At 44.3% G+C, this 26,096-nt stretch overlaps 1 protein-coding gene across 1 annotated transcript in view; it reads left to right on the forward strand.

Moving 5' to 3' along the window:
- Positions 1-26,096, forward strand: part of ADAMTS17 (ADAM metallopeptidase with thrombospondin type 1 motif 17) — a 347,890-nt gene that overhangs the window by 200,948 nt on the left and 120,846 nt on the right. Inside the window, exons 11-12 of the mRNA XM_007458461.1 lie at positions 16,510-16,611; positions 17,621-17,766. Of these exons, the coding sequence (XP_007458523.1) occupies positions 16,510-16,611; positions 17,621-17,766 (248 nt within the window). The remainder of the gene's footprint in view (positions 1-16,509; positions 16,612-17,620; positions 17,767-26,096) is intronic.

Below are 26,096 nucleotides of genomic sequence, written 5' to 3' on the forward strand. Positions count from 1 at the left end.
GGAAAAGCACGAAACATTAATGAGGCAAGTGGGTTGTGTGTGCGTGCATGTGTGTGAATCTTCTGTCTTAAAACATTTCTAGAACTATAAGCCTATTACAGAAAAGAAAATAATAATGGGGTGTAACACAGTGTGGACACTGCCAAGGGAATAAAACCACAAAACACATTGTTGCTTCAGGAGTTGAACATTTTCTTTTTCTGGAATACAGACCACAAAAATAAGAAGAAAAGAAACTGGGTAGATTATATTTTGAGAAAAAAACTAACCACCATGACTACTTGTGGGCAGTTTTCATTTTGCTGCTGCCTCTTAGGAGGAACAAAATCTTATTCTTGGCGGAAGGTAGAGGATACGGTCTCAGGGAATCACATTTCTCATGGACGCATCTTTGTTATTGTGTAAAAGCAGGGGTTCTGAGCTAGGGTCTGCGGATAGATTTCAGAGGGTTTGTGAACAGGGATAGGGAAAAGATCACATCCTATTTTTCTCCAACCTGTAACCAAAATGAGTATTTCCTTCCATTATGAGTGTGGGCAACAAGCCACAGCAGTCTCAGCAGTACCTGTGACTGTCACGTGATTAGGAATCACAGATCCTTTACATACTGCGTGAAAGTTGTAGCAGCTATTTGGAATTATCATTTACACTCATGACTAGTTCAAAATTACAGTCATTATTAGACCTAGGGCCAGATCTTATATAATGTGTTGACAAGGAAACACATGTGTTACTATATTAAAGATTTGTATTTTGCATTATGTTTGAACTTAATTGTTTTTTTTGCTAAACTTATGTATTTTATAATTATTCACTGACCAATATTATTCTGAGAAGGGTTCACAGGCTCCACCATATACTTCAGAGTACAAGGCCAGGTGCTGGGTGCTAGGCAGTGGCCAGTCAGCATTCGCTCCCCAAGGGAAGGGCTGCCTTTCTGTGACTATTCCTCTTCTTTAGGTGGAATTTCCAATACTGAACTTCCTTCTGATTGGACTTCTGTGTGTGTTCTTCTTTTGGCATTCACAATTCGTAACCATTTTAAGACCAAACAAAATTAAGAGCCACTTCCTTATTCAAGGGTGTAGGGTAAATAACTTTGGAAAAACATTACAGTTGCTTTGGGAGCAGCCTAGCTTCAAATATTTCTGCTCTCTCAAACATTTGCATACCAGAGAATGAAGAAAAATTAAAGTACAGTCCATTTTCATTTCTAGGGCTCTGGAGATCCCCACACCATCATCATTGCATCTTTCATGTCTGTCTGCAGAATGCGGGTATTGTAAGGCACAAAGCTGTGTGTGGAAATACGAACTACCAAAGGAAAAAAAATTGGCATCAATAGCTGGCATTTGTTGCAGAAGTTATTGGCAAATATAGCTGTCTCCTCTTTTAGCCAATGGTAATGTGATGGTTTTAATTCAATAAAGCATTTCAAGAAAGTCCAAACATTAAAAGTTATAAACATTGGATGGTAAATATTTATTAGAAAGGGGAAATGAACTTTATGCAATTAGTCCAATCCATCTTTTTTTATGATTACAAGTTCCTCCTGTCTACGTCAGCAAAGTCATTATTTAACAAGACTTAAAGCTATTTAAGCTCAGATATTCTGCCAGGTGAAACAGAGGGTGAGAAGGCCGGAAGTAGTTATTATCAGCTGAGAGGAAGCGTGTGCCATTGCTACTGGAGACAGAAGCAAGAAGTGGGGAGTTAGGGCAACGTTCTGCCAAGGATCATGGCATCACAAAGCCCTCAACCCTTTTCAATATGAAAAGAAATTTATCTGTCCCCCCTCCTCACCTGGTTCCTGGAGATTCTTAGGTGAAAGGTGCTGTGTAATGACCACTCGTCCCTCCATCCTTCCTGCATCTCAGCAAAACATTCCACCATCACTGCTCCAAAGCCCATGCCTGACTGCCCCACGGGGAAAGGAAGGTGCTTGGAAGTGATGCATAACAGCCTCATTGGTTGACTTGAGCAGGGGTGTGTCAATGTGTCATGGCATGCGCAGTGGTCTGAGATGTGCATATTGTGCTGTTTTAAAAAATATATATTGAGCACAGAAGCTATAAGCCAGTTGTTACAGGAAGGCAACAGTGTCTAGAATGGTAATCAGCATTAGAGGGTCTTATGCATTCTTTTCTACCTAATATTCGCTCCTTTGCTCTTTTCCATTTAATTCTCCTGGCCTTCAGCACACCATGGAGGTGCTGTCCATATCACACAGTGGTTAAAAAGATGGGTTCTCCAGTCATGCTGCCCAGGGTCATGTCCTACCTCCATCTCATGAGCATGTTACGTAGTCTCTCTATGCCTCCGTTTTCTAATCTGCAAAATGGAAAAAATAATTCTACTTACAGAGCATAGAGTTATTATGAGGGTTAAGTAACAAATGAACTAGAGCACTTAGCACATAGTAGGTGCTCAGTAAATGTTAGCTATATCATTTTTTCCATCAACTCATTTCTTGGAGTCAGTGGTAGAGGAGATGCTGTTTAGCTGACAGTCTCGTTGCCTGGTCCTTTTCTGCATCTGTCCCTGTCTGTCCTCACCACTCCTCCTGCCACTCTGGGAGCCTGCAACCTCCAGGAATTGCTCTCCAGGGTCCAGTATCTCTCTCTTGGTGTGCTTCCAGTCCCAAGGCTGGGAAGCCTCTTTCTGTCCTTTCCCAAGTCCCAGGGAGACTCTCATGGTCATCTTGATGGATGAAGATCCCTGTGGTGCCCAGGAAGCTCAGGGTGTTGGAATTCCACCTTGGAACCAACAGTATTCTTTTCTCTAATGTTGGTCATTTCTAAACCTGCTGGGTCATTAGAATCTCCTCCAGAGAATGGCAGCAGTGTGTGTGCCTCACTCCGGACCTTCTGTGTTAGAATCTCTGGGGAACGGGCTTTAGCTATCTTTTTATTCAGCTTCCCCGGAGATTCTCAGGCTCAGCCTGGTTTGGGAACTTCTGATCTAAATGAAACCTGCCCCTTTAATGCCAGTGTACCTGGCCGGGGGCGGTGGGGTGGGGTGGGGTGGGGTGGCTGGTGGAACAGGAACCTTGCCCCGCTCCTCTCAGAGAGACAGGGCCTGACTGGACGCCAGGTCGAAAGCCACCTTGCCTGCCTCATTCTCGGCTTCCTGCCCAGCATCTGCCACCTCTCTCAGAACTGTTGAACTTCGGCAGTAGATGGCCCCAATTTTCCAGAAGTGTTTGAACTTTTGCAGTGGACTGCTTCCTCACAGAGCTCTCCAGACTTTGCAAGTGTGTGTTATCCTTCACTTCTTGCCCACCCTCCTTGCCAGCTGAGTGCCCAGTGCCCCAGCCCTACCCTCACCCAGCAGCACCCACCCCAGATGTCCCCAGCCAGGTGACAGTCTCTGCAACCTTCAGGAACATGGAAGGAGTGACCAGCCTTCCAGAAGTGGGGCTGGCACTCTGGCCTGGGGGAAGGCTTCAAACCACAGTAGTTATGTGTGGAAATTTTGGATGAATAATTTTTCATCCAGCTCTTAGCATTTTATCTCCCTTTTGGCTTATGTTATCAGCAACAGATTTCTGAGGGCTTTTACATAACCATTCCCTTCAGTATTGTCTTGAGTCAGAGCTGCTCTCCAAACAGTGCATGAAGAGTGTCAAAATAACCTTGAGAGTACTTAGGAGGGAGACCACCAGGTGAAGAAAACGACAAAGCCTTGAAGGCATGAGCAGTCATGTCTTTGTCCTGGGAAATTCAGACCTTCCCCGCATTTCCATGGTACTCCAAGGAAGGAAGCTCAGCCCAGGCTTATTTGTCATGCAGCGCCTTGAGGACTTCTGCGGCAAAATGTTCTCCGCACGACTTTCAACAAACCTTAAATGTGGCTAGTGAGGTAACAGATGCTAGAACCAGGGAGCCATTTTCTTTTCCTTGCTCTTTGGACTGGACCCACGGCTTTCCATTTCATTTAAGCCAAAGATTAAGCTACCCAGCAATGCTTGCTGATAAAACACCTTAGGCAGAGGGCACAGAGCAGTCCATTTCACCGCAAATAAGAGACAGGGATGAGCTCTGAGGGCTGGCTGACAGGATGCAAGATCGGAGGTAGGTGGGGGAGTGGGGAAAGGAAATTGGGGACCCATAGGCAGTATAACCAATGGGTAAGAGTGTGTTCTGGGGTCGGGACAGGTTCCAGCCCTGCGGCTTGGGCAGGTCACTTAATTCTATTTCCTCATCTGCAAAATGTGAGTAGTGATAGTTTCTGTCTCATGAAGTTGTGTGAGTAGTAATAAGGAATTCTGGTAAAGCTTTTAGCCTGATGCCTGGGCTGGGTAAATGCTTAGAATGTGTCAGCTTTTCTCTGTCTCTGCTGAAGCCTTGCACTGCTTGACATATGAATTTATTTGTTCATTCATTCATTCGTTGATTCACTCAGCATGTCTTCTTTGGGTCTGTACCATGTGCTGCCAGATGTGTGCTAATGAGATGAGGAGGCGATAAGACACAAATGCTGCCCCCTGGGAGTTCAGGATCGAGGGGCGAGGGGGTGGGAGGTGAGACACATGAGACTGTCAGCCACAGGAGCAGTTAGGTTGGAGCACTCTTAGAACCCATCAGGGTTCTTCCTGGTGGGAATGGAGAAAAGGAGGAAAGACTTCACAAGGGTGGGGAAGAATATGGCAGGTGATTTCCTGGCTCTCTGTTAAGGTAATTTAGCCCTGGTCCCTTCCCTGGCCTGAGTTCTCTTGAGGGCAGGCAGCAGGTCATGCTCACTCTCCATGCTCTGTCTCCAGTAGGGGTGAACAGCCTGCAGGGAGGTGGGCCTGGAGCAGGGCCAGCAAGGTTACCAAGTGTCTGTGGACTATGGGTAGTCAGGTGCAGACAGGGAAAAGTGAAGGGCAGGAGCTAAACAAAGGTGGAGCTGTGTCGTAGGGGTTTTAGTCCTGAAGGGAGTGATGTATGGTTTAAGTCAAGATCTGTGTTTTCAGAAGATTTTGCAAGTGTGTTGAGCATGAAAAAGATTATAGTCAAGAAGACCTTTGAGGAACTATTGCAGCTGTCCAGCTGAGAGAGGAAGAGGATAAAACAAGGCAGTGGCATTGAGGGTGAAAAGAAAGAATTCACTCTGGAAAAGCCACATTTGCCATTTTTAGTTTGTCTAATCAATTCTTTGTAAATATGCACTGTGAGCACTAAATAATTACAACAAAGACCATCTCCACCACAGATGGTTGTTTATCTGTGTGACTTTTCAGAATTATTTTCTGAATAATCAATATATGCCCAAGGTATAAAATCCAAAATTAACCATTTATATGTTTCCTTTTTCATGCTAATATTAGCATGCTACCATACTGATGTGCATCTTGCTTTCTTTTTCTTAACAGTACATTTTAGAGTTGTTTAATACCAATGAAAATTGAGTTGCCCCATGTTTGTTTTTTTATTTTTTTTTACCACAGATCGTGTTATTTTTAAAACTTTTTATTGTGAGGTAATTTTAGACTTAAAGAAGAGTTACAAAAATAGTACAGAAAGTATACACTTTTTACCCATCTTCCTTCTCTGTTCACATCTTACATTATCAAAGTCAGGAAATTACTGTGGTATGATATTAACTAACATACATTTCAGATTTCACCAGTTTCCTCACTATTCTCCTTTTTCTGTACCTTTTTCTGTCCCATTTTGCATTTAGTTGTCATGTCTCCTTTGTCTCCTCCAATGTGTGGCAGTTCCCCAGTCTTTCTGGGTCTTTCATGACCTTGACACTTGAAGAGTACCAGTTTGGGTTTGTCTGATGTTTTCTCGGTGCTTGGATTGGGGTTATGCATTATCAAGCAGACCACAGAGATGCCGTGGTCTTATTACTGGTGTGTTACTCTCAGTCACCTGGTTAAGGTGGTGTCTTGCAGTCTTCTCCACTGTAACTTACTGGTTTTCCTTTTGTTATTACTTTTGAGTTCATCTGCATCCGAGTATCCTGATCCCAGCGCTATTGACATCTGGAGCTGGATCATTCTTTGTTGTGGGGTTATTTTGTGCCTAGTAGGATGTTTAGTCTCTACCGGCTATAAGTCAGGAGCATCCCCCTATTTGAGACAACCGAAAAAAGTCTTCAGATGTTGCCAAATTCCTCTGGGGCGGGGCAGAGGGTGTCTGTGAAAAATTGCCCCAATTGAAAGCCATTAATATATAAGGTAAATACCTAGAAGTGGGTTAAAGGTCATTTTTGCACATATATATTTTTTTGTAATTTTATTCACCTGTAACACAATGTGAAATACACAGAAAAGTGCTCAAATCATAAATGTACAGTCACATTCATTGTCCACAAACTGAACACACCAGCATAACCAGCATGAAGAAGTACAGCGTTTCAACAATTCCAGCAGCCCCCCAAAGCCCCCTTCTGTTCACTAATGCCCAGCGATAATTACTATCTTAATTTCTGATCCCACAGATTAGTCTGCCTGCCTTTTAACTTTATGTGAAATCAGGTTCATGCCTCCATTGTTGATAGATGTTGCCAGATTGACCTCCCGCAAAAGCTTATCTGTTTACTATCCCACAAACACCACTTGGAGGTGCCCGATTCCCACACCTTCTCCCAGTCTATCTGAGCTGTGCCAATCTGAACAGTCAAGAAATGAGCCTGTTGCAAGTTGAATGGCATTTCTCTTGTAATAAGTTTGAGCATTTCTTCATATATTAAAAATATATAAAAAATTAAAGTTGTGTTCTCTTTTCTGTGAACTGTCTTCTTAAATCTTTTTTATATTGTATTATTGATTTTTTTAGTAATTTGTTAGAAGTTTTAATTACTAAGGAAATTGGCTCTTTAGCTGAAATGTGAGTTGCAAATGTTCTTTTTTTCCAGTTTATTTGTTTTTTATTTTGTTTATCATATTTTATGTCAGGCAGAAGTGTGCATGTGTGTGTATGCGTGTAAAGTGAAACATATCAGTCTCTTCTTGTGCCATGTTTAGAAAGGTCTTTCCTGCTCCTAAACTGTAAATAAGTTTAATTCTTATGGCTTCTTCTAGTACTTTTATGGTTTAATTTTTATGTTTAAATCCTTAATCCAGCAGTCATTTATTTTAGGGTAGGGTGTGAGGTAGGGGTCCAACCTCACTTTCCTTCCAGATGGCTACTCAGGTGGCTCCATACCATTTATTGAATAATTTAGTTCTCCCCATAAATTTGAAATACCATCTTTATAATATACATTTCTGTATGTCTCTTTTTTTTAAAATATATTTTTATATTTTTTTAATATTTCTGGATTTTCCAGTCTGTTCCACTAGTGTAATCATGTACCTCTTAATATTTACATACTGAGGCTTTATAAAATATTTTAATACACTAAACATATGCTTTTTCACAATTGTACTGGCTATTATTTCTTGTTTATTTTTCCATATGGTCTTTAGAATCTGGTTGTTTAATTCTAAATTGCATTGGTATTTTAAATTCTGTTACATTAGTTTATAGATTAACTTAGGGAAAAATATATAATTTTATACTTTAAGTCTTTCTACATAGTGTTCCTTTACATCCATTCAAGATGACTTCCCTCCCTGACTCAGGGGAATTTTAAAGTTTTTTGGTTTTTTTTTTTAATGTAGATCTTACAAGTTTCTTAATATATTTATTCCTATGGAATGTTTTTTTCCTATTTAATGGGTCTTTTATTCCATCTTTGAAATTGGTTGTATTTTGTATTCATAAAGAGCTTTGATTACAGTATCTTAGTTTTATACTTAGCCATCTTACTGAATTCTTTTAGAGATTATAACAGTTGAGTCATTTGGGTTTTCTAGTTATATAACTCCCTATTAGCCCCTAATGCTTTCTCTCACCTAAAATAACACTAACAGTTGTGATAATGGACACCCTTTTCTTCCTCCTGACTTTAATAAGAATGCTTCTCATGTTTCCCCATGAGATAGATATTTTATCAAGTTAAGGAAATATCCATTTATTTATATTTTATTTTGTTAAGAGTTTTAATAAGAGATGGTGATTGAATTTTATTAAATGTCTTTTTAGCATCCATGGAGAGATCTGGATGATTATTATGGTTTATCCAGTCATTTTTTCCCCCCAAAGAGCCAACTCTTATATTTTTCTATGGTTTTTCTGTTTCCTAAGTAATAAATTTCTCCTTTTATCTTTATTAATTTATTCTGTTTTCTTATAGATTTATATTGCCCCCTTTCAAACTTCTTGAAATGGACACTTAATCTATTTTCTTCTTGTTTATTGATATGAGTATTTGAGACTCTGAATATTCCTTAAAGCACTCCATTTGTCACGATATCTATGTTTTCACCTTTATTATTTTCTTCTTTATCTGCAACTTTGGTTACGACTTTCCCTTTGACCCAGGAGTTGCTTAAACTGAGATTCTATTGCTTTTACTGCATCCTATGGATTAAAAGCAAGCCATTTGTTTCATGCCAAGGGGAAAGTGTTACACAGGGCATGAATATCAGGAGACAGGGATATTGAGACTGTCTCCTATCACTAAGTCAGGGAACTCTATTCTACATGGCATATCTTCTACATCAGCTAGTTTCTTCTCAAATGTTGCCTCTGTCCCATTCTTTCTATTCTCTTTTTCCAGAACTATGATTAGACACATCCATCAGTATTTCTCACTCTGTCTATCGTATCTCTTAACCCACTTTTTAAATTTCCCTCCTCCTTTTCTCTCCATGCTGCATTCTGTATAATTTTTTCGTATCTATTTCCTAGTCACTAAGTCTCTCTTTCAGTGGTGCCAAAAACCATTGATTTTCTTCAACAATTATATATTTGATTTTTTAAAGTTCTTTCTAGTTTTTTTTCCAAATTTGCCTGATCATATTCAATAGTATCTTGCTGCTAGCTTGTTTATGTGATCTCATCTTCTATTTTTAAGACATTTTATAGAGTTATTGTATATTCAGTATCTGATAACTCTATTATCAAAACACTTTGAGAATTTAAATCTTTTGCTTGTTGTTTCTGCCATCTGTCACTCATGTTTCCATGCTTGATTGTGAGTTTACATTTTATTGATGATAACCATGAAATTCTGAGAGCCTGAGTGGTGATTGCTTTTCTTCAGGGAGAATTTGTATTTATCTCAATGAAAGCCAGGAGAGGCCACCAATCCTTCTAGGACTGGTAAACAGTCTTCCAGATTCCCTGGTCTAATCTGGGTGTCTCAGGTAGAGCTTGTGACCTTGCCGCCAGCCCAAAACTTATTCTCCCAACTCTAGTTTCAAGATGAGTGCCGGCCCTCAGGGAAATGCACCCCTTATATGTGCTTACCACAGATTGGAATATGTTTGTAAGTAGGTATAAATATAGCCATGTGTGTATTTTTTATTTGTTTCCTTGAATAGTTCTTTTTACTTCTGATGAGCTCAGCAATAAGAATTGTGTTTTATTACAACACCTCGCTATTTGTATAGTGGAGGAGCAGCCCAGCCTCCCTCAGGGTATCTATTCTGACATTTGCCGGAAGCAAAAGTGCCTCAGGCACACTTCTCTTTAGAGTTTCTACTGTCTCCTAACTCCATGAACATGATGAAATGAATGCATTTCCACCTCCAAGCCCTTCCTTTCCATTCCCTCCACCACTCAATTTTATTCTTTTTCTTAGTGGTTAACATTTTACCTTTAAAAGTTCTTATATCTCAGTTATGTTTATCTGTTATGTTTTCTCCTCCCCCAGCTAGAAAAGATGACGAAATTGGGATATATGGACAATCTCCTATTGCCCCCACCCCACTGTACCTTCTTTTCCAGGCTGTTCTTATCAATATTATTTCTGCCTCACCTGGGGTGTATCATCTGCATTCTGTTCTCCAGCTTCGATCATCCATTGCTTTTGTTCGATGCTTTGATCAGTGCTCACTTCCAATCCTTTTATCATGAGTTTTCCATCCATTTCTTTGTTGACAGAAGTTCATCCTTTAGTATTTTCTCCAAAAGAGGATTTAGCTCTTTATATGTTCAAAAATGTTTTTCTGTTACCTAAATACTTGAGCAACAGTTCAGTTGCTAGTAACTTCTTGGGTCACATTTTGTTTCCTTGTGTCTTTCTAAACATTACTGCCTTCTGGCAGTGAATGCTGCTGTAGAGAAATGTGCTTGTAGCTTAATATCTTTTCCCATCATCTGTGACCTGGTCTCTTTTTTGCGGGGAGGGGGCGGTGGGCTGGCTGCCTAAAATATCTTTTTGCTTTATCTGAGATCCAGTACCTTTATTGGGACATGCCTCTGTGTTCATCATTCTTTGTCTTTTTCCCTGGAACAGGGCTTTGCTTTGCAATCTGAGTCTGAGATCTTCTTTCATTTCAGGATAGGTCTTGAATTTATATTCAAATACCTCTCCTGTTACATTACTTTAGTTCTCTTCTTTAGGAGTCCCATGCTTCTGACCCGGCTTGGGGTCCTTGACCTCCACAATCATCTGCCTCCTCACTGGAAAAGTGGAAAAATAGAGAAAGTCCATCCTGCCTGCTTCCTACTTATGCTTATGTCAGCTCTCCTTTATGTGTCTTCCATATCTGTCATTTCCTCTTAATTGTTTTGAATTATTTGTTCATTTCTATTTTTATTGTATTCACTTTTCTCAATCATCAACTCCATGTACCTCCCTGTGTGTTCAGTAGTGTGTCTTTTCTTTATGCTGCTTTCACTTTAGTTATCATTGGTCATCTGATTTTATTTTCTGTTACATTTCCTGATCAAGTTCTAATAGCTCATATTTTATCTCCTTTGACATGACTGTCTTTTCCCTTAGTTCTTGTGTATTAGCTTTTTGCAAGGGCAAAAGAAAAGACACAATTACTGTGTTTTTAAAACATTAATAGTACTATGCTTGCATATTATTTTTAGCCATTCCATGATCATATTGTCTGATGAGTATTCTTCATCTGCTTTCTCCCTCCTGTTTTTTCTCCCTTTTTTATTTACAGTATCTTAGTATAGATCCTGTACTGCTTCTTTTCTACTATTGTTCAACTCTGAGTTATTCCTGGACCAGCTATTTATAGGATGTTCAAATCAGGGAGAAGGAGGGCTGCTTCCAGGCTATCAGAAACTCTCCTTATGAGAGAGAGAGTGTGTGTGCATGTGTGTGTGTGTGTGTGTGTGTGTGTGTGTGTGTGTGTCCCAACTTACAGGGACTGCTCACCATGCAGAGTCTCTCTCCTGCTTTGAGGTATGACTTCCTGCACGTATGGTTTATCCTTATATTTCCTTTTGAAGCTCTGATTTCCCTGCTTTTACCTTGCGATAAGTTGAGTCCAGATAACCTTACATCACCGTCTAAGCATTTATTTACTTACTTAATAGTTTTATTGAATTATGCATACAGAAAAGTGCATAAATCCCTAAGTTTAGAGCTTAATCAGTTTTTATAAAGTGAATGCACCTGTGTAGGCACCACATGGGTCAAGAACCAGAATATGAACCTTAATAAGTAAACTCCCAGTCCTGTGTTTCTGACCCAGCTCAGGGCCCTTGGTGTCCACAAACATCTGCCTCCTCATTGGAAAAGTGGGAAATACACAAACAGCTCATGCAGCTCAATATCAAAAAAAACCAAACAACCCAATCAAAAGGGCAGAAGATCTAAATAGACATTTCTCCAAAGACACACAGATGGCCAAAAAGCACATGAAAAGATGCTCAACATCACTATTATTATTAGAGAAATGCAAATCAAAACTACAATGAGTTATCACCTCACACCGGTCAGAATGGCCATCATTAAAAAATCTACAAGCAATAAATGCTGAAGAGGGTGTGGAGAAAAGGGAACCCTCCTACACTGTTGGTGGGAATATAAATTAGTATAACCATTATGGAGAACAGTCTGGAGATTCCTTAAACAACTAACTATAGAACTACCATATGATCCAGCAATCCCACTCCTGGGCATATATCCAGAGAAAACCATAATTTGAAAAAATACATGCACCCCAGTGTTCACTGCAGCACTGTTTACAATAGCCAAGGCATGGAAGCAACCTAAATGTCCATTGTCAGAGGAATGGGTAAAGAAGATATATATATTTATATACACAATGGAATATTACTCAGCCATAAAAAAACAAAATAGGGACTTCCCTGGTGGCGCAGTGGTTAAGAATCTGCCTGTTAAGGCAGGGGACACGGGTTCGATCCCTGTTCCAGGAAGATCCCATATGCCATGGAGCAAGTAAGCCTGTATGCCACAACTACTGAAGCCCACGCGCCTAGAGCCCGTGCTCTGAAACAAAGAGAAGCCACCACAATGAGAAGCCCACACGCTGCAACAAAGAGTAGCCCCCACTTGACGCAACTAGAGAAAGCCCGCGTGCAGCAACGAAGACCCAACACAACCAAAAAAAAAAAAAATGAACAAAATAATGCCATTTGCAGCAACATGGATGGGCCTAGAGATTGTCATACTGAATGAAGTCAGACAGAGAAAGACAAATATCATATGATATAGCTTATGTGTAGAATCTAAAAAAAAAATGGTACAAGTGAACTTATTTACAAAACAGAAATACAGTTACAGGTGTAGAAAATAAACTTATGGTTACTGGGGGGAAAGGGGGTGTGGATAAATGGGGAGATTGGGATTGATATATACACACTACTATATATAAAATATGTAACTAATAAGGACCTACTGTATAGCACAGGGAACTCTACTCAGTACTCTGTAGTGACCTATATGGGAAAAGAATCTAAAAAAGAGTAGCTATATGTATATGTATAACTGATTCACTTTACCTGACACTAACACAACATTGTAAATCAACTATACTCCAATAAAAATTTTTTAAAAAAAGAAAATACTGCACATTTTGGTTCTAATTTAACAGTACACACTCAACTGGGGAAACCCAAAGAATTTCACCTATGGTCGCTAATAAAAGCACGAGTCCAAGTATTGCCACTCTCTCTGCCTGCATCTTGCCTTGGCCTCCCTGAGTGAGCCCTTAAGACTTGCTCCTAATTATTGCAGGACCTATGAGTAATAAACTCATCTACTTCAAAAACAGAAAAGAAAAAAAAAAGTGGGAAAAAATACAGAAAGCCCTGCCTCCCAGGGCTGTCGTGAGCCTCAGGATGACAGACATCAGAGCACTTTGTCATTTGTAAAGCGTGATGTGAATGCCAGCTATCCATCTAGAAGTCATCACAGTGACAAGCACTGGTGTGGTCCACCCCATTTGTTCAGCTGTGAAAATGAATCACAGAAAGGCAGTTGCTTGGCTTGGGAGCACAGAGCAGTGCTGGTGGCCAAGCTGAGGTCAGAGGCTACAGCTTTACAGTCACTTTTTCTGCTTATCCTCGTTGTCTGTTTTTAAACTGACTCCCAACACTGTAGTTTTCTCTTACTCATTTTTGGACTTCATATAAATGGAGTCATATAGTATCCCATTGTTCTAATAGACCATAATTTACCTGTTCTGCTGTTGGTAGGTGCTTGGGTTGTTTCCATCTTGGGAACTAATACAAATACTGTGGCTGTGAACATTCTTGACAATGTTTTTGGTGAACGTACACACACATTTCTGTTTGATACAAACCTAGGAGTGGAATTGCTGGTATTGCATTTCTTCAGCTTTAGTAAGTACTGTCAAAGAGTTTTCCAAAGTTGTGGAACTAAGAATCTCATCATCAGTTTATGAGACACTTGGTATTCTTACATCCTTGCTGACACTTGGTATTCTCCATCTCTTTCGTTCTAGCCATTTTGGTCAGTGTGAAGAGGTAGCTGGTTGGTTTTGTTTGTTTATTTCTGTTTTTTAGCTGGTTGGTTTTAATTTGCTTTTCTCTGATGACTAATGAAACTGAGCATCTTTTCGTGTTTTCTGGCCATCCTATATGTTTATATATCCTTTTATGCGAAATGTTTGTTCAAATCTTTTGCCCATTCTTCTATTGGGTCTTTTTCTTGATTGATCAGTAGGAGTTTTAGGGGTTTGTTTTATATATATTCTGGATACAAATCTTTGTTGGTTCTGTGCCTTACAAATTTCTCTCCCATTGCAAACATCTCTCACTTTCTTACAGTTGTCTTTGATAAACAGAAGTCCTTCATTTTGGGACTTCCTGGTGGTCCAGTGGTTAAGAATCCGCCTGCCAATGCAGGGGACATGGGTTAAATCCCTGGTCTGGGAAGATCCCACATACCGCAGGGCAACTAAGCCCGTGCATCACAACTACTGTGCCAGTGCTCTAGAGCCCACGAGCTGCAACTACTGAGCCCGTGCACCACAACTAATGAAGCCCGCTCACTGTGGGGCCTGCGTGCCGAAACTACAGAGGCCGTGTGCTGCAACTACTGAAGCCTGCGCACCTAGAGCCCGTGCTCTACTGCAAGAGAAGCCACCGCGATGTGCACTGCAACAAAGAGTAGCCCCTGCTCGCCACAGCCTGAGAAAAGCCTGCACACAGCTATGAAGACCCAGCGCAGCCAAAAAAAAAAAGTTCTTCATTTTAACATTTCCCTACTTCAACTCATTTTAATATACTATTTAATATTAAATAGTATAATTAATAGTATAATTAGTATAATAGTATAATAAATAGTATAAATTTTTTTCCTTTATGGCTAGTACTATTTTTGTTCTGTTTAAGAAATCTTTGCCTGACCTCATTCTCCTTTTCTTTGATGATTAGAAAAGTTACGAGTAAACACTGTCTATAAAGCTCACACACTACTGTCTTCTTCTCTCTCCTAAGGGGTAATTAGGTCTCCTAATCCTAAACACTCCTACCCCATAAATTCACCTCCTGGGCCCGCCTTGTCTCATGAATACGTGTCCACACACTGACACCGTGCTCTGGAAGAGCTCTTAGGTCAAAGTGCATGAAATCACACAAGGTGCCGTTGGTCTTTATGGGGACCAGCTGGTGCTGTGCTCCAGCCACTCATCCTGTTACCACTCCGTTGAGAGGCAGACAATAATGGGAATGTGGAGGCTTTTCTGAACCCAAATGTGCAAAATTCCACTCGACTCATCAACTTCTTTAGGGGCACAGAGCAGCTCTGACATACTTGAAAAATGAAAAAGGGCTGTGGGCTGTTCTGAGCTCATTGTCAAGCCTGCGGTTCTGCTCTCCCTCCCTTTGCGCCTTTGTTTCTGTCCCTTCAACATCTAAACATTTTCCAACTTTGGACAGCACAGTTGCGCGTCTCCTCTGTGCAGATGTTCGCGATTACTTGGAACAGCCGGCCTCTGTACTGAGTCCTCACACCCTCACGAGCCCCGCAGGGACTGCCCTGAGCTGTACGTGGGGACCCTGCCTGAGGTGTACCCTCCGGTCCACGGCCGTGCCCTGGAGGATGGAGCCCTCAGGCATTGTTGCCATGATTGGGCCTGGCATCCTGGAAGCACTACGTCTTTCAAAGAGCCTTAGATACATCTGTTCTCAATTTTCAGACCACAGGGCGAGGATTTGGGTGCAAGGAGTTTATCTGGGAAGTGATCCCAGGAAGCACTGTGAGGGGGCAGGGAAATGAGGGGCGATCAAGCAAGGTGCACTGATGGGCGGACAACAGACCACCCCTGGGACCTTGCCAGATGTGTGGACCTTGCCTCAGAGCCATTCCACCCAGGGACAAGTGTCCAGCTCCCATCCCTTGTGGTCAAGGGTTGCTCCGTGGCCAGAGAATGGCTTCTAACAGGCAGATCAGGGAAGCAGCAGGCCATGTGGGGGAATGGTGTCTGCCCTGAGTCCTGCAGGGGAGACCGAGGCAGATGGGGAGGACACCGGCCATGTTTGCTTCAGTTATTTTGATAAGGTGTCTCATTCTGAGTACTTTACCCATGTCCAAGTTTCCCATTAATACAAATGGGAAAATGGGAGTCTGTGTTTTTAAATGCTTTTTCCTGTTTTAGTATAGTAGAATTACTTTAATTGTATATTCGTGGATGGTAAGAAACTCTCTAGGTGAAATACTATAAGAAATCACAGCTGGCTCAGCGGAGCTAGCAAGCAGGTGACCTCAGGGAGGATTGAAGTTTGCCTCTTTAACCCCAGGGCAGCCCTGAGCCTACATCACCTGTTGGGTTCTCACTCCTGAGGCCGCATAGCAGCTGCACCAGCCTCAGCTCCAGAGTGAGCCCGCCCTGAGGAGGCTTGGTTGCTGAGGTTCTTTTCCCATGCGCTCTGTACAACCGGTGGGAATCTGCCTTGTACGTCCTACATTGAATGTATCTGCTTGTTAAGGGCTCCCAGGCCCCAGCCTGCATCGGATGCCTCCTAGGCCCTCAATAGCTAGTGCAGGAACTGCTGAGCTCAACCCCCAGGAGGTGAGCCCTCCTAGGAGTAAATACATGGAATTTTGTTGAGCTAAATGAACTAGTTGAAATGATGCATCTATTTTTTTTGAAATCCAGATACATGACCCTCCTTCTTCCCCTCATGTTTCAAATCCCAAATCCAAACCGGTCAGGGGGCCCCACCTTCCGGCCCCATTGTGACCTGTGTGCGGAGTTCTCGGCAGTCATGTTCCTTCCCTTGTCAGCAGCATCTGATGTGCGCTGGACTGTGGTGCCTGGTGGAAGGAGATACATCCTGCAAGACCAAACTGGACCCTCCCCTGGATGGCACAGAGTGTGGGGCAGACAAGGTAACCCAGCTTCTCACTGCCCCCAGTAGGCAACCCCATATCCCCTGCACATTGGCACCTCTTCTGAAAGGTGGTCCGCACTGCACTCAGGAGCCCCTGAAGCATCCCTGGGCCACCCCAGAAATGCCATGGAGCCCACTTAAGGCGCAGAGGGATATGTTCAGCTCTCTCCTTTTTTTCTTATACAGGAATCATTTACTCAGTATTTTTATTAAATTAACTCATTTTGTCACATGAGTGAATTTACTTAAAACTTTTATATCAGTAGACCGTAAATGGAAAAAAAGGATCACTTGCCGTGCAGAAAAGGCTGTCGTAAGATGATTTTAATGAGAACGATACTAGCGGTTAAGAGCGCCAGTCTTTGGCCTGATCTTCATTAACAGGAGAGACTGGCAAGTGTTAGGAGAGGTGTTCAGGACCAGCAGCCACAGCCTAAGGCTTTCTCTCTAGTCTTATTGTACAAACTGAAAGAGATGCTGTGATCAGTACCATTAAGTCACATCTCCTGCCCCAGGGTTTGTGCCACACACGTTGGGAAATTATTTTAGAGGATTGGCTTTCTCTTATCCTCAGAAAGAGCCAAGGTTCTCCCACGTGGCACCAGCTGTATCATCTCCAAGCACCAATCCCAACCCTGAAGTTCAAAACTCCAGAGCCAGGAAATACTGCCTTTCATGAAGAGACTCACATTAAACAGTTTGCAGAAGATAGGTTTCTCCATGAGCCATGTGAATTCATCCTTTTTCTGGGAATTTAGAGAACCTCCACTGAACACATTCACGTGGAATTTTAGGGCAAAATCCAAACCCAGAGCCATAGCGGTGTCAGGTTGGATATGGAAGGAATGTCACCAATGTCACCAGAGTTAGCAAACTTACACACCCCGAAATAGTCTACTTTTGTGTAAATTACAAAAAATTGGGTTTTGGAGGCGTGGTGTTTTCTCATGTGGAGGGGATCGCAGTTTTTAGTGAGTAAGCAAGTTTGCTGCCCTGCTCTGTTTCAGTGGTGCCGCGCGGGGGAGTGTGTGAACAAGACGCCCATCCCGGAGCACGTGGACGGAGACTGGAGCCTGTGGGGCAGCTGGAGCATGTGCAGCCGCACGTGTGGCACGGGAGCCCGCTTCCGGCAGAGGAAATGCGACAACCCTCCGTAAGTCCCCCTGACCAGCCTTCTCCAGGGTGCCTGGATCGGGGTTTCCAAACTGCAGCTTGCATTGCCTTGCAGAGCAGGGTCTGTCTCCCGCTGTTGATTTGCGCTGAAGGAAAGTGAACTTGAACCGAAGGTCCAGGTTGCCGGGCATTGTGTGCGTCAGATGGCGTCTCAGCTCAAACAGAACTCTCTCTGTAACAGAGATGCAGTAAGTCCTGTGGGGAGCTGGCTACCCTTCCTTGCGTGGGCCCTGGTAGAACCGTTTCTCATCCAGCTGGAAGAGAATCCCTCCCGGCCCGCTTCCTGGCTGCCTTAGACAAGGGTTATCCCAGGGACGCTGGCAGACCTTCGGAAAAGTGAGGCTGACCTTCAAATTGGTTATGAGCTAATCTGGGAGCAGCCTGGCTGTTGATAAGTTGCAAAGCATTTGTGAGTTCCACTCTTTTGTATCCAAATATCTTTCACCTGTCCTGTTAGAACTGTTTGACAGAAAATAGTTTTTTAGTTTTGTTTCCTCATAGGCTTCCTTTTATTGACTATGATGATGCAATCCTTGTTCACCTCTACACATTTGCTCCAAAAAACTCAGGGCTAGATCTTATGCTTAACTGTAATAATTCCTTTATCACAGGTTTATTTTTTCTCCTTTTCTCTTGAAATTTCCCATTTTTAATGTTTCTTTAAATAATCTGTTTTACATCTTGTGTGCCATCACATTAATTTTTGAAAATGAGCAAGTTATAAATTATGACTAAAAGGAAATGGTTTATATCTACAATTAAATCATATTGATGAATAATTAGCAAACCTCTCCTGTATTTAAAAATTCTAATGTCCAATGTATATCCCAGACCAATTAAATCACAAACTCTGCAGGTGGGGCCCAGGAATCAGGTGTGCCAAATCTCTCTGGGTGACTCCAATGACCAGCCAAGGTTGAGAACCTCCAGATTAAAGGAAAACTTACGCTCACAGTTTAGTCAATGTCAAGAACACTGTATTTTCTGGTAGTTATGTAAGCATTGGCATTATGTATTGTCTTATTAAAACTTTTCCCTCCAGCACCCAGCAGAGTGCCTGACAGACAGTAGGTAGGTATTTAATCTTTTAGAAGTGAATTCTTAATTAAAAGCATAGGTGGTATATTAGGATTTTCCAGAGAGGCAGAACCAGTAGCCATATACATATGATTTATTATCGGCTCACATGGTTATGGAGGCTGAGAAATTCTGTGATCTGCCACATGCAAGCTGAAGGCCCAGGTATAATTCAGTCTGAGTCTGAAGGCCTGAGGACCAGGGGGGCCCCTGATGTAAATACCAGTCCAAGGGCAGGAGAAGATGAGAGGAGACATCGCAGCCCAAACAGTGAGGCCTCCTTCTGCCTTTTGTTCTAATCAGGCCCTCAGTGGATTGGGTGATGCCCACCCACACTGGGGAGGGCAACTGCTCTAGGAGTCCACCAATCCAAATGCTAATCTCATCTGGAAACACCCTCACAAACACCCCCAGGAAGAATTTTTAGTCTCAGCATCCCATGGCCAGTCAAGTTGGTACATAACATTTGCCATCATAGATGGGTAGATGATTAGAAAACCTATTTAGCTAAGTGGTGAGAGGTTAATAGTGGCTTCAGTTTTTCCATTTCTCTATGATGATGTTAAAATAGTTCCACCTCTCGCCCAAAGAAGAGAGCTCTGGGTTTGGAATCATGTTGTGGAGATTTGGGCCTGGTTTGGTTGGTTATTGGTCGTGTGACCTCAAGGAAGACCAATCTCTCTCTGGGCCTCAGCTTCCTCCTTTACAGGGAGCTGGCATGGTATAGTAGGAAGAGCCAGGCTTCAAAGCCAGAACACACAAGGCTTCAAATCCCAGGGCCACTTTTTTTTTTTTTTTTGCAGTACGCGGGCCTCTCACTGCTGTGGCCTCTCCCATTGCGGAGCACAGGCTCCAGACGCACAGGCTCAGTGGCCATGGCTCACGGGCCTAGCCGCTCCACGGCATGTGGAATCTTCCTGGACCGGGGCACAAACCCGTGTCCCCTGCATCGGCAGGCAGACTCCCAACCACTGCGCCACCAGGGAAGCCCTCAGGGCCACTTTTTATAGCAACAGGCAGCTGTTACCTTCCTATCCATCTAAAAATTGGAAAAATCCATGGGAATGCATGTAAAGTACATGATCTGTATTTACTACATGGCCCCTCTTGATATTAGCACCAGGAGAAGAACAAGGGCAAGACCACATGCCCTACCTCCTACCTCGCAGCACTGTTTTGAGGCTCAGAGGAGAAAGGATTTGTTAAGTGCAGAGCACAATTTGTAAAGGCTGTGGCTGTCATGGGTGCTTTATGTTTGTGATTGGAGCTCAGGTGTTCTGGCCAAGGACTGCTCTCCTTTGGCACATTACGTACATCATCCCAGGTCAGGTGACACCCAGTAAATGTCATAGTAGGGGAATATCTGACCCTTTAAATACCTCTGGAAGGACTCTGTGTCCCAAGATTGTCAACAATAGGATTGTGTTTAGGTGAAGGCACCCTTGCAAGAATAAGATGTTATCAATGCTGAGCAAATGTGTTAGGCACAACTTTCATGGGACCTGATTTTGTGTTTTGTGAAGATGACGTCGGCTAAGGCGCACCCACCCCCCCAACCATGCTTCGGCTGTGCCCATTGTCCCCACCCCAGCTGCTTTCTCTGTTCTGGGCACAGGGGCATTTTGTGATAGGAGGCTCCTAAAGACCCCTGAGTTCAGAGGGCTGAGTGAACATACCCCCCTCCCTGGCCTGTACTGCCGTGGGATTTCCCATGCTGCGTCCTCACCCCACCCCTCCAGGCCCATTGGCCCCATAAAGAGGCTGTTCTGGAAATCCCAAAGTTGTTTTAAAAACCTTCTTCCATTCCTCTGCTTTATCAGGTGGCCCCCAACTGGCGGTCATGAACTTCATCTCTCCTTGTCCCCTTCCTACATCTTATCATTGAGGAATGGGGAATCCGTAGGACTACCGCATGTAGACAGCTGAGGGGTTTTATGGGTCTCAGCACATCAGGTGGTTGTGGGCTCTGACACATCTCCAGGAGGGAAGTCTTCCAGCAACACCCCGTGGGGCAGGGCAACTGGAGAAGGACCCGAGAGAGAACACCCTCCTCGGAGATGCCTCTCCAACATGTGGCCTTCAGTAAACCTGCATAGGGCCCTAACTCAGGGCCAGGGACCCTGCTCGGTGTACACTTAAGATAAGCAAAACTGGATAAAGTCCCCGCCCCCCTATAGGGGCATAGTCCTGCCAACTGCCCTTGGTTTTCTCCTGGACACCTCAAACCTGACGGTTCCTAAGCTGCGATCTCTCCTCCCCCAAACTCCCCTCCCAGCCCACGTCCCCCTCAGTAAATAGCACCACCAGCTGTTTCATAGGTCGAGTTCAAAGCCCCTGAGTGCATGCATGGCCCCTTGTCCCCTCTCTTCCTCCTCCATGTTTGATAATGATAAGAACAGGGCACGCAGGGCCCTGGCCAGGTGCCAGGTTCCCTTCTAGACATTTGCACATAGTAAATCACCTAAATTTGTCATAAGGGAGAGGCGTCTTTTTTGTCCCCTTTGCACATGTTAAAAATTGAATCATATGGAGGTTAGGTAACTTGCTGCAGGTCACACAGCTGGGCAACGGCCGGTCAGGTTTGGACCCAGTGGCGAGGCTCCAGTGTCCTTTTGGACGATAAGCATCAGCCTCCCTGCTTCCCACATGATCCCCCTGGCCACCAAATTCATTCTCCACAGAAAGCCAGAGACATCCACTTACCAGTAAAGCCAATTATACCTCTTCCTGCTTCAGCCCTTTTATTCACTCCCCGCTGCACTTAGAATGAAATCCATGCTCTTCACTGTGGCCCCTGTATTAGTTTCCTGTGGCTGCCATAATAAATTACCAGGACTTGGTGTCTTTTTTTTTAAATTTATTTTATTTTTTATTTATTTATTTTTGGCTGTGTTGTGTCTTTGTTGCTTTGCGCGAGCTTTCTCTAGTTGCTGTGAGTGGGGGCTACCCTTCGTTGAGGTGCGCTGGCTTCTCATTGCGGTGGCTTCTCTTGTTGCAGAGCACGGGCTCTAAGCTCACGGGCTTCAGTAGTTGTGGCTCGCGGGCTGTGGAGAGCAGGCTCAGTAGTGTGGCGCACAGGCTTAGTTGCTCCGCGGCATGTGGGATCTTCCCAGACCAGGGATCAAACCTGTGTCCCCTGCGCTGGCAGGCGGATTCTTAACCACTGCACCACCAGGGAAGTCCCTTGGTGTCTTAAAACAATATAAATTTATCCTCTCACAGTTCTGGAAACAAGGAGTTTGAAGTCAAGGTGTCAGCAGGATTGATTCCTTCCTGAAACTCTGAAGGAGAATCCACTGCTCTCCTGTCCCCTTGCCCTTGGTGGCTGCCGGCCTTCTCTGCCCTCTAGACTTACCACTCTAGCCTTTGCCCCTGCCTTCATGTGGACGTCTTCTCTGTGCTTCTCCTTACCGCCTCCTCTCTTCTCAGGACACTGGCCATTGGGTTTAGGGGCCACCCTAATCCAGGATGATCTCATCTCATAATTATGAGATCCTGATGATATCTAGCAAGACCCTTTTCCCAGTTAAGGTCACATTTGCAGGTTCTGGGTGGGTTTGTCTTTGCAGGGGAAGGCACCACCCTATTCAACCTACTGTACCTCCTTTCTGTTGTCAGACACAACGCCCCAACCTCCGGACCTGGGTCGGTGCTCCTTTCCCTCTTCCAGGCTTCCTTTGCCCTCTTTGTGTCTTCTCTTCAGACGGGTCTCCTCGCCTGACCACCCTGCCCGTGGCGGGTGCCTGCTCTACATGCTCTCTCTGCACCCTTTCCTAACGTTACAGGTATTATAATGATTTATAATTACTCATATGCATTTGCTCACTTGTTTTCACTGTGTCCTCCCCCACTGACCTTTGAGCTGTTGGGCCCCATCCTCCTTCCATGCCCACAGCAGACCAGCCCTCTGTAATGTGTGTTGACCACCTGACTCTCTAGACGCATGCTAGCTGAGAAAAAGCGAACTTTCTGATCTTCCAGTGCTGCAAAACACACATCTAATATTGTCTTTCCTTAAAAAACACAAAGGTTATTGTGAATTATTATGCCAAGGAGGTTGGTCACCAGGTAGGCCCCTTCCCTTGCACCATCTAGCCTCACTGAGGCCCACAAGCTGTGAACAGCCAGGAATGGGGTCCAGGTGCCCCTGGGAATGAGGGCCATCTTCACCTGTGCCTTCCCTGCCCCAGTGAGGCTGTGCTCACAGCTAGAGGTGCTCAGAGCCATCTCAAGAGCAAGCTCCAAACATAATCTGGCTTTGTTTATTCCAAGTGAGAGAAACAATATGTTTTTGCTCCTATAATAGTTGCGCCTTGGTAGTCGGTCCAGTCTTTTGCAATAACAGTGTAGCTCCATTTCCTGTTCTGAAGCAACAGGCTCTTTTTCCCCTGTAGTTTTCTACAAGGTTTCTCACCTTCATGGAATCACCCAGGTGAATGGGAAGAGAAGGGGCTGGGCTTGGGGGGCAGCTTTGCAGCAGTCCTGGTTCCTTCCCAGGGAGATGCAGGAGCAGAGAGGGTTTGCTGAAGTCCAGGCAGTAGCTGTCAGCCTGCTTTTGCAGAATGGCCTGAGGTGGTGATTGTTACAAAGCACAGCTGATGGAGGCCCCAAGCCAAGCTCTGACCAAAACAACGTCCTCTCCCGGCTCACTCCTTAAATCACCAGGCTCACTGCCTTGAGATTTCCCAAGAATGTCCAAATCTCACTGCCATGTACATCTCCTACTTGGAACTCTCCCACCACCCTTTCCCCACCCTCTTCACTTTATATTCCTGGCACCTTTCCCATCTTCTGCAGCTGGTTTATTCACTGTCCAAAATACTGGCAAAAGAGTCCCCCCATTTTTTTCTCTAGTCTTGGTCTTTACAGCTATTAGAATTTTTATTTCTTGCCAACTAACATCAAGGCTTTGGGGACCATCCGTGTTTTTAATCCAGCTTCCTAAGCTTGTCCTTTCCTGACATAATTTGTGTCGCTGTCAGTGGGAGATTTTGCCAAAAGACTGCAATGCAGAGAGTTCATCTCTAATGTGAGTTCTGGTACCCCATCAGGAAGCTTGTGTTTGGGGGATGGCTGGGGAGTAGGGTGGGGAGGAAAGGCTCCATTGATCTTGTGTGAAAAGCCAGCTCTGCACAGGAAGGATGGGGAGGTGAGTGGATCTTAGAAGCAGGAGTGCGTTAGGGTCACCACACAGCGTCCACACCCTGAGCATCAGGAAGGAAAGCAGCCCACCTCCTCCTGACCTTGGGGAGTGAAGTTATATTCCTGTAATGGCTCTTTGCTTCCACAATGAAACCCCCATACGTGTGCTTTTAACGTATCAGGTACTCACAGGGATAGTTTTTAAAAAATCACAGTTTTCTGAACTTGAGCCCAAGTTCCACGCTTGGTACTTTTCAGAGGAGGCCTTAACACTAGGATGGCGGCTGCCCTGCGGGCGCATTAGCAGCCCTGCAGCACTTTGATCCCGCGGCTGTGCCCTGCTTGCTCCTCGGAGCTCTTGGTGCAAGAACAGGAGGCAGAACCGCTGAAGTCACCCTGTCTCTGGGGGGTGAGCGGGTCTTAACCACTGTGGTGGCTTTATCTTCTGATCTACCTTCATTCAATAGAGCAGAGCAAAAAACCCAAAAGCGCTTCCGCTCAGCTGCCTCTTGCTCTTCCTTCCACCTGAATGCTGCCTGTCATCCAGGGAAAGGGAAGACCTGCTGTCTGTGATGCTGATCATCTGAGCAGACCTTCGTGTTTCCCTGCACTGTGCTGGGTCTGCCTGGGGCCCTTGGGACCCACCTGGCAGGAGCCGGTCCTACCCAACAGGAGCTCAGAGGGACTTGGCTTTCTCTCCGAATTTTATCTCCGTTTTCTGGGTTCTTCCCCCAGCCTCTCTCCCTTATGCTTTTCCTTGTTTTAAACACCTGTCTGATGGTGTAATGTGCAGAAAGGGCACCTACCCTTGAGAATGTGGCTCCCAGCACAGCACGGCCCATCACGGTGGAGCGCATGTGCTGGGCATGCATGCAGGTGCGTGTTGGCTCCTGGTGCGTGTGTGACTGGATGAGGGCCTGGTTTGCAGAGTGGCCATGCCATCCCCTTGCCCTGAGCGGCAGTAAGCTTCCACCTGCCCCCAGCATCCCCAGTGCTCTGTGCTGTATGTCTTTTCCACTCTGACCGTTCCGGTGGGTGTGTAGTGGTATCTTGGTGAGGTTGTCCTGTGCGTTTCTTTCATAAGCAGTGAGGCTGAGCATCTGATTGTGTCTGTAGTTGCCACTTGGATATCCTTTCCTGTGACCTGCCTGTTCCAGTCATTTGGGTTTATGTCTAAACTCCAACTGTTGCAAGAAGGGGGACCCCTTCCAGGGCCCAAGAGTGGGCTCTTGTCTAACACTCGGAAATGAATTGTCCGAGGAGTCACACATGTTGACAAAGCAAGAGACTTTATTGGGAAGGGGTGCCCAGGCAGAGAGCAGCAGGGTAAGAGAACCCAGGAGGACTGCTCTGCCACGTGGCTCACAGTCTTGGGTTTTAGGGTGATGAGATTAGTTTCCGGGTTGTCTCTGGCCAATCATTCTGACTCAGGGTCCTTCCTGGTGGCACGTGCATTGCTCAGCCAAGATGGATTCCAGCGAGAAGGATTCTGGGAGGTTGGCAGGACATATGGAATGGCATCTCCTCTCTCCTTCTGACCTTTCCGGAATTCTTCTGGATGGTGGTAGCTTGTTAGCTCTGCATCCCTTACCAGGACCTCGTGTTGTAAGATAACTCATGCAGGTGGTTACAATGTGCCTGACCGGCACAGGCGGTTTCTGACAGTGGTTCCCCTAACTGTAATTTGTTCATATTAAGAAAGTCATGATAGAGTACAAATAGAAAATGGGGATTGATATTGGAGAAGCATCTTGAAAATCCATCACACCCCCCATGCCTGTCTCAGTGGGTGAGGCTGGCATTCCTCACCTCACAGTGGCCAGTGGATAGCCCCCATCCCTAACCTGCTCCTGCTGCAACCAGGAGCACTTGTGAGTTACACTTTCTTATCTCCATCACTCACTTCCCCACTGTGCGATCATTTAACATATTGGAGCTTTGGTTTCCTCATCTGGAGGATGCAGTGAGGATCCCCCTTCTGATTCTTTGTGCCGACTTAATGAGGTAACGGTTATGGAGAGCAGGCAGAGTGTAAGCCCTCTGGGCATATTAGTGTATGATCACCGTTAATGTGAAAGTGCCTCTGTTCTT

The sequence above is a fragment of the Lipotes vexillifer genome, unplaced genomic scaffold (genome assembly GCF_000442215.2).
Source record: "Lipotes vexillifer unplaced genomic scaffold, Lipotes_vexillifer_v1.1 scaffold626, whole genome shotgun sequence".
Classification (NCBI taxonomy): Eukaryota; Metazoa; Chordata; class Mammalia; order Artiodactyla; family Lipotidae; genus Lipotes; species Lipotes vexillifer.